The 9,363-nt window shown below is 42.7% G+C and overlaps 1 protein-coding gene across 3 annotated transcripts in view; it reads left to right on the top strand.

Annotated features, from left to right (window-relative positions):
- Positions 1–2,754: 2,754 nt before the first annotated feature.
- CUL2 (cullin 2) overlaps positions 2,755–9,363 on the top strand; it is a 51,779-nt gene continuing 45,170 nt past the window's right edge. Inside the window, exons 1-2 of one of the 3 annotated variants that reach the window (XM_065666731.1) lie at positions 2,755–3,199; positions 6,602–6,740. In XM_065666731.1, coding sequence (XP_065522803.1) covers positions 6,622–6,740 — 119 coding nt within the window. In that variant the 5' untranslated portion in view covers positions 2,755–3,199; positions 6,602–6,621. The other 2 variants (XM_065666733.1, XM_065666730.1) reach the window with 2 other exon arrangements.

Genomic DNA, 9,363 nt, shown 5'->3' with positions numbered 1-9,363 from the left:
ACATGCTTTTAAATTTTCAGTGAAATGCTGCAAAAGCCTGTGTATCCTTGACATTCCATTGGCCCTGATTAATTTTTCTGTGTCACTTAGGCGCTTCCAGAAAACCTGTCCCAAATACCTTTTTAATTTGAAATGCGAATTTTCAAAGATGAAATGTAATATTCCATTCCACTTTGGCTGGAATGAAGTTGGACCAGCTATATTTAGCAGCAGATACTAGAGTGTCCTAAAGTCTGGCCAGTATTAAGAAATATATTCACAGCAGCCATCTGTAGTCATATTTAAAGTCGATAATATCCAGATCTAGATGATCTTAAGGTCCTTTCCAACCCTAACTATTCTATGATTCTATGTTTTAAAACAAGACATTTAAGGTGCAGTTTATCTATCTACCAGTCTCACTATGTTTCCTTTATAACAGACTCTTGGATGCTATTTATCCCATCCTACTGTAGAAATCTAAAATGAGGTAAATGACTTCCCTGCTTCTCTTGATATAAAAGGGGGATCCAAACTGGATAGCTCAGCTCTAGAAAGCTACTTTGTAGATGCAGAATTAGCCTATTTTAGAATGTCCTTACTGCAAAAAAAATACTTCTACTGAAAAAAAAAATGTATGATGTCACCATAATATTGCTCACTACTTGAAGGCAAGAATACTGAACCATCTCTGCAGTGAATGCATGAGAAAGATTTTGAGAAAACACTCTGGGTGTTTATCACATTATACTTTTCCATTTTGATGCTCTTTGGCTAAAACAACTGTTGGTGTTAAGGACTTGATATCCACACTACATGATTTTCAGAGGGTTTACTTCAGACTTGTGATCTCATGAACAGTAACTGTTGATTGGCTGGATGACTTGCTGATGTAATTGACTGATTATTACATAATTTTGGACAACTGTCCATGTGGAGACCATTGCCAAATTGAGAGCCTCAAATATTCTTAATTTTGTCAAAATTTCAGGTCAATTAGATGTGATACGTTTTGAATATACATCAAATTAAGATAATTTGGAGCACCCTAATTATGTAAACTTGATACCTATATACAGTTTTAAAAAGATATAGAAATATGCATCAAAAAGGTAGTTAAACATTTGAAGTCAGTGGTTTTATATAGGAACATGTAGAAATAGATCTCTGGCTATCATCCAAACCTGAAGAAGTTTGTTGTGGAAATTACAGGGGAACTCTAAATGAATTTTGAGTCACTTTTCAGAACAAAACCTAACTGTACCAGCTGTAGAGTTGCAGTGTTGCTATTTTCAGTTGGAAAGGGAAAAAAAGGTGTACGTGAATAGCATGTAAAGGAGCACAGAGACATGAAAATTCTTGCATTGTAAGAGCAGCTGTGTGGCATTTCCGTAATTAAACAAACAAATATGTGGGCTGAAATAAAACAGAAACTTCCCTCTGGCAGAAAACATCCAAATAACAGGGAAAAAAGAAATTAGAATTATAAATGTGTTATATTTTGAGTAATGCAACAATTATATTAGTAATAACTACACTGAATTTGATATATTTTGAGTGACAGTTAATTTTCATATTGTCTTCCTTTCCCTCATACATCTGAACTTCCTAAGAGAAAAGAAAAACAAATTTAAATAGCTAAATTTATAGTGAGCTGGTTTTAAGACTTTTCTGGAAACGGATACCTTATGAAGGAAATAAAAAGCATGTACTTACAAGTAGTTTGTGTGATATAACTGTACTCATGAACATACGGGGAAAACCAGCAAGGAGATTATATAATACCCTAAGGAGATATTACGTATTCCTTTGCAATCCAGTAGATGTCTGTTGGAAGATCTCTGAATAGCAATCTTTCCTTACCCACAGAAGAGAAACAGTTATTAAAAAGTTGTTCCAGTGCTTAAGAATGGATGGGTTCAGGAGCATTAGAAGATGAAATCTGGATTTCAGGGGAAGATGCAAGAAGCTGCCACAAGGAAATTCAAGTTTCTGTAGTATTTCAGATGAACCTATGGTTCATCTGGAGACTGGGAGAAGAAACAGGTTTGGGAATCAGATGGTTCCCCTGCGCTTAGGAATTACAATAGGTACCCCTGTGCCAAACAGGTTGCAGAGCCTTGGTAAATCAACCATATTGATACACTTTTGCCCCTAAAATTTTGGTTTTACATGTTTTCTGATGTACTTTGGAACTATTCTCTCATCTGTCTGTCCCACAGTCTTTCTCCCATGAAAACTAAAGACAGCTTTAAAGCACGCACTGTTTTTGTCTCTGGGAAAAGGCTCAGGAGAAAGGCCCACATTTTCCCGCAAAATGGAAGCAAGTAGACCAGAGTAAGAGACGGAATCGGGTGCGGTCTCAGAGCAGCAGATCGGTTACTCGTGTGGTGGTGCAAGTCCCAAAGGTGTCTGCATCATGAGATCTAGCCCACTTCTGACACGGAACCCACGGGTGCCCAGGGCACGCGAAGACACTAAACTACTTCTTCTCCACAGTGATTTTACTTAAATTATTTCGAGTTAAAAACTTGTTGCTGCTTTCAGCCAAGGTACTGACGGGACGGTAACGACAGCAGCGGCCGGGCGCCCCGCTGAGACAAGCGAACGGCCCGGGACGGGACAAGGTGGCCCCGCATAGCGCCAGCATCGCAAAAGGCCTTTTCCACTCGAGCAGGTGAGGGAAGCGGGTCAACTGTCGGCGGAAGTCCCCACGGAGATCCAGGGGCAGGCGACCGCCCGCTTCCTTTGCGCGGCAGGACAGGAACACCTCCATCTACGGTGGAACCGGGACCTCCTCAGGAGCCCCCCGGGACCGAGGCACCCCGCACCCGGGAGCAGTGTCCCGCACAAGGCCAAGCCTCCCAGCGCCTCCGCGTAACTGCCCACCAAGGCACCGCAACTCCATTTCGGGCAACGCGGTAGCCTGCGCCCTCCCCGCCCAAGAAAGACGGCAGTGCGCATGTGCCGGAAGGGAACCGTCACCAACGGGGAAGCAACGCGTGCGCGGGGACATGCGCCCTGCGGCCGCGGGGTGATCCGCTGCTGGGAATTCCGGCCGCCCGTGCTTGCCGTAGTTTGGGCTGTACCAAGCCCTTCTCCTCAGGCGGGGGAGCGGCGGTCGGAAACTGACAGCGCGGCGGGGCTTGTCGCCCCGCGTCCATCGCGTCGCCGCGGGGAGGCCCCGGGGACGGCGGTGCGCAGCGCAGCAGCGCGGCGGGTGAGGAAGCGGCGAGGCCCCGCAGCCTTCCCGCTGCCGCCGCAACGCACCCTGTCCCCGGCAGTGGCGGTGCCGGCGGAGAGGCGGGGCGTGAGGGGCGAGTGGCTTGGGTAATGGCAGCGCTGTGAGGACAGAACGGGGCAGGTACCGCGGCCGCAGGGCAGGGAGCGAGGCAGGCCGGCCGAGGGGCAGGCGTCGCGGACTCGGGCCCCTTGCCGCCAGGTAACCTTCCGTGTCCGGCCTGGCCGGTGTCGGCACCGAACCGAGGGGAGGGAGACCCGCGCCCAAGGGGGGGCGATGGTCCCCGTGCACTGCGGGCTGCTGGGCCGGGTGCGCATGGGGCGCGGCGGCCCTGCCTCCCGGCCCCCCGCCTGCCGCCCCGCGGGGTCGTCCCCGCTGCAGTCGGTCGCTCCGCCCAGAGCACCCGTCCTTCGGCGGTGCCGCTGCCGCGGCAGCGCCCTCCGTTCGCGGCCGGGCGCAGGCCGGGCCCTGCCCCGGGTCGTGCCCTGGCCCGGCGGGGAGGGCGTGGTGCGGCCTCTCCGGTGGGGCCGGTCGTCCCTCCTCGCGGCGCCCTCCGCCAGTTTCGCTTTTGTTTTGGTGGGGAGGGGAGGAGGGAGTGCGTATGCCCTGCCCGCGGCTTGCGGGGGCCTTGGGGAGCGGGGTGCTTCCGCTGCTGCTGGGCGGGCTGGGATCTGGGGGGCAAGCGCTGGGGCAGGCAGCGCTGTTGACATGTGTGGTAGGGGCGCTCCTGCCCCGGGCTGGTCACGCACCACTGGCTTGTGATGTTTGTCGAGATGTTTAAATAGGCTGGAAATTCGGGGAGTGTTTTGGTGCTCCCCAAAGCTCTGCGTTTATTTGTGTTCAGTATGACAGTGGTACGTTTTAAAGGATAAGGCGATGGAAGCAACATCTCTCGATAGTCTCTTGTAAATATGTTTCGTGTCAGGTTACTGTAGGGCTTGTCAAAGCGATATGGTTTTCCACCCGCTTAATGCTATAAATCCTAAATAGGGGTAGATATTCTGCTCTGCTGTAATTTTTATCACAGCGGTTGCTTGCATCAGTAGAAAACATTTAATGCTGTAAGCTGGTGAGCTTGTGCATGACACATGTTGAAGCACAGCAACCTCAAAATCCCAGTGTCTTGCAGAAAAAGTTATACTGTGTTTGGTAACTTATCAGTAAAGCACATTTAAATTCATTTTAGTGTAAAAGCTGTAAGAGAATGCCAAATAGCAACCTGCTCTGTCTTAAACTAACTCCAAAATACCTTTGCGAGCGCATGCGTGCATAGTACTTCACATATTAGTAGGTTTTGATGATACTAAACACAGTATTACTGATTCTGTGTGATGTATGGTGGGGAGGACTTTTTCTTTACCCTTGCTTCCTCCCCTCAGACTTGCTTATCAGTGATGGAATAGTTCTTTTACCTTGGAGGTAGCCGGTGTGTTTCGGAGAGAAAAGTATAACTTCGTTACCACAAGAATTTACTAGGATTCTTACAGTTTTTGTGGACCATGATTATTTTCTTCTTGGGGTCAGCTGCAAATGGTCCTGTGTTTTCTAGAAGAATAATAGAGCTTTTGGAAGACTACTGCTTGCTTTTATCCTGTCCTGGAAGTGAGCCCTACTGTTGTTTACTTCTACCAAGGTTCATGCTTCTTTTAAGCATAAATCAGTTTGTGTTTTTCAGCTTACTTTTTTACATGTATCTATTGGATGTGTCCATTCTTACTGATCTTCTGTGTAGTAAGTTGCTACTGACATATTGATATGGACTGAAGATTTCTTTTATTTCTGAAAGTGGTAATAACCGTGTTGCAAACATAACAAACATCCCTACTGAACTGTAAATGTTCATGCACCACTTTCTGAGCTTCAGTTCTTCTTTAAGAAGTTTGCTGTTCATAAAATCTGGGATGATACCACTTCCTTGATACTAGTTAGTTGCTACTCAGTTTCTTCATGAAATCAAAGCAAGTGTGACTTGGGTGATAAATTAATTACATTTTAAACAGAAATTGTTGAGTTGCAGGTAGAAGAAAACAACCCTCCGTGGTTCCTGAATTCATAGCAGTTGAAGAGCTTGCTTAGTCAGGGTGGCATTTTATATGCCTATGGTGTAAAAGTTACACCTGATGTTTTTGGGGGATTTTTTTTATTCAACTGAGAAGCTCTATATCCTGCAGTTTGAGAAAACTAATCTGAGAAAATTAAAATCCAGTAGTGGTTAATGTAGTGAGCTGGTTGCTAAATAGCTTTTTAGCATGACATTTGATCCTTTTCTTTGTAGAGGGGTGCCTCTTGTGCTTCAGGTTTGTCACTAGGTGTCTGTTTTTTCCCTTCTGACCTTGGAAACCTGGGAAAACAAGTTAGAAGTCACTTGCCCATCTATTTAAGATGGAAATATAAGTATTCTTTCAGTTCTTTATTTTACGCTTACAGTGTCATGTGTCTGAGCAGGAACTAGACTTGCGTTGTGCATGGAATGTCACACCATGTCCCTTCCAGATTAGGTTTATAGGACAGAAAAATAAAAACAAAGAAGAAGCCTCCACAGCTGTCTCTTGGGGAACTCTCTTTTTAAAGTACCTCTTCCTCTAGTTTTAGTTCAGTAATGTAATGTTTTTCCTTCAATACATCTCTTCCTGTATCTTTTATATGAAATTACTAATGCAGTTTCTGTATTTTCAAGCCATATTTTCTTTCTTCTTTGAAAATATTGAATATTGAAAATATTCAAAATATTCTGTATTTTCTTTATTCTTTCAAAGAATTCACCATTTGTCCTGCTGCACAGTGCAATAAGCTGCAGTGCAATAAGCTCAACATAATGCTCTGTGTTTAGATGTGTTTTCTTTTTGTCATCCTGATCAAAGCTTTTGGGTTTTGTGGCTTTTTAAATATAACACCAAAAATGTCTCATGAAAGCTTGAGGTGAACATAGGCTACAAACTGACAGTAGTAAATTCACATACTCTGGTAACATGCTCAGTGTGTTCCTGCACAAAATTTTCTTGGTTACAGCTGAAAGTGTCTATGTATAAAAGTGAACAAACTAAAATCTACAGGAAAATTGTTTTTTTTTTCATATGACAGTCTTAAATGGGCAGCTTGGTAAAGTAATGAACTTTGAGGCACAATGTTGTTAGATTAGTCAGTGTTATCTTATAGGCTATTCATGCAACATTAATTTTCCATTCCATAATGTTTAAAGTAAGGGCTTGTGAGCTTGATTTTGGATGGTGAGGAAGCAGAGGTGGGTGTTCTTTGTGTTGCTATATCATGGTGATGTAACAGTGTGCAAAGTTAAATTGAAAATTTCAAAGGAAAGATTTTTTTTTTTTCCCTCTTTAAATTATTGTGCAGTGGTGCTTGACATGTTTAATTCTTCTACAGGATAACACTAAAGCCCCACAATGTCCTTGAAACCACGAGTAGTTGACTTTGATGAAACATGGAACAAACTTCTAACAACAATTAAAGCTGTTGTTATGTTGGACTATGTTGAAAGAGCAACGTGGAATGATCGCTTCTCGTATCCTTTAAGTGAAGATCTAGCTTAATATGTTTACATGATGTGTTTAGCATGGAGTAGGCTTGTGTTATTATCAATTTCAATGGTCTTAATCAGAAGCTCTTTGTAAGGTTCTGTCTGTTACTAAGCTTATGTGTCAGTGAATATGTTGAAAGGGATGGGAAATGATGTATGTTTGGGAAGTTTTCTATGAAAATCATGCTGGTAGTAGAACATAAATTGGTCTGAGTTTTACTCACTTTTTAGTAGCTCTAAACCTTAGCTTTTGCTATAGCTGTTCACGTAAGTACATGGCTTGAATTTCCCCAATTCTGATAATGATTTTTTTTCTTGTATGCTGAAGTGTATGCTTAGGAAGCATGTGAGGCAGAGAATGCACACCTTTGAATTTGGGGATGTGGGGTTGGTGAGGTTCTGTTTAAAGATGTCTCTCTCTGCACTTCCAAATGTACTGTACCATATTAGCCATTTCTGTAGACAGGGTTTATAAAAAAACCTTCCTTTCCCTCCACTGTTATTACCCCTATTCCTGAGAGCTAAGCTGTGTTTAAAAATTATTACTCTTTCTAGCTGTGATCATACATTCTTGCCGTTCAGGTAACAGCTGTACCTCTGTTGTTGTAGTGGAAGGCTTGCATTTTACATGTAAAATGGACTTGTAATTTTTTACAAGATTTGAGTTTCAGTGAACTACTTAATTTGAAAGAAGTGTAACTATTCGTCCTGGGTTCAGCTGTAACAGTTATATTTCTCCTTCTTAGTAGCTGGTGCAGCCCTATGTTTTGGCTTTAGTCTGAGAACAATGCTGGTAACACACCAATGTTTTTAGTTGTTGCTCAGTAATGCTTACCCTGATCAAGGACTTTTTCAGTCTTGTGCTCTGCCAGTGAGGAGGGGCACAAGAAGCTGGGAGGAAACGGAGACAGAACACCTGACCCACACTAGCCAAAGGGGTATTCCATACCACAGCACATCATGCTTGATATACATACCTGGGGGGAGTTACCTGGAAGGTCCAAGCTGCTGGGCATTGGTCAGTGGATGGTGAGCAATTGTATTGTGCAACATGTGTTAATAAGCAGTTAACTTTAGAGCTTAAAGCTCTAAACCTTTAATGAAGAACACCTAAAGTAGATTTAAATCTAAAATAATAATTGAATGGGATGTTGGATAGATTCCTCTTGTCACAGTTTCACTTAGAAATTTTTACATGGAGGCCTTGTACACAAGTCTGCTGTTGAGCCCCTTCTGGGATTTGCTTCAGTTAACTGAGCATCAGAAAAGGAGTACTTGTCAATAGCAGACTTGGGAAGCAGTCTTGGAAGAATCATTTGGAATGTAATTTGTAAGACCTTACTTGCTATCATCTCTTAATTATGTTCCTTGGAAAGTGGCACTATCTCTGCCTGTTTTAGCGCTGGCAAGAGCCTTTTGGCTTATTCTTTGTGGCTGAATGGCCTGAGGAGCTTGTGTGGCTTGTAACTCGCAGCTTGAATGTTGATTGTTTAGTACTTCTGCTACCTGTAACCAAATCTCAGGTTTTAACACAAACTATTCACTGAGTAGCCAATAAGTTGGTGAAACTGGCAGCTCTATACAGCAGGTGTGAAAGCTTTTAACTAGCCTAAATATATAAAGAAAATCTAATAATATATTTTAGGAAGATGTGACATTTAAAAAATTGTTCTTTGTTAGCTTTCTATTCTCTTGTTAGATTCAATTTAATCAGAGTAATCAGTTTCTTAGCACTACAAAGATTTTAAAGAGATGTCATATTAACTCTGTTTTTCTTGCTGCTTAATAAGCAGCATAAAAAGGCAATAAATTATTTGAACTGTGTTAATGAAATTCGTATGGGTTATTTAATTTATAGTACCACGTGATCTTTGTAGTCTCTCTTTAGTTGAAACAATGGTGTGGAAACAAAGGATAAGAATCATTATTTCAGTCTGCAGCAGTGTCTACAAAGCGTTTGCTTTCTCTTGTGCTGTTTGAGATAGCTGAGATCATATGGTGGATGGAAACTAATAGAATTTTAGGAGTGAGAGGCTTGTACTGTGCATGTACCACTTCTAGAACTATTTTTTGCCTCACTCTTCCCCAGAACTTGGCTGTAGTAGTGTTTTCTTTGTTATTCTGATGGTAATTTTATTGTTAAATATAGCTTATATCCCAAACTTGAAATGCTAGAATGGCAATGAGCTGGGAACCACAACTGTGTGAGAGTTAAAGTCTGCAAAAGATCACTTGGAAGACCATATGTCACTTTATTTAAACTGTGAGTCATCTTGAACCACCTTTGTCCTTCAGATTTCCTTTAAGTGTCTGCAGGAAAAAAAATGTTTCTGGAGTTGTTTCATTGTCTGGTAAACAAGTGACAGTTACGTCTCTCTATTTGAGATACTATTTACAATAATTTGGTTGTTATGAATGCTTTGTGTAACTTTCGAGACATAGCCTCTAAATATTCATTAGGCTAGGGAGTGCTCTTTAAGAGACTGATGAAGCTTGATTACAGAATGGTAGTTCAGCTGTACTTTGATAACTACCTTTTAGCAATAGAACTTTTTCGAACAGGTAGACCACCAGGATCTTCCTGTTATTGGCTTGGGTTTTCCACCAA

This window comes from Lathamus discolor, chromosome 2, assembly GCF_037157495.1.
Source record: "Lathamus discolor isolate bLatDis1 chromosome 2, bLatDis1.hap1, whole genome shotgun sequence".
NCBI lineage: Eukaryota > Metazoa > Chordata > Aves > Psittaciformes > Psittacidae > Lathamus > Lathamus discolor.
The sequence above is the reverse complement of the archived record's forward strand: the minus strand, read 5'-3'. Positions and strand labels throughout refer to the sequence as shown.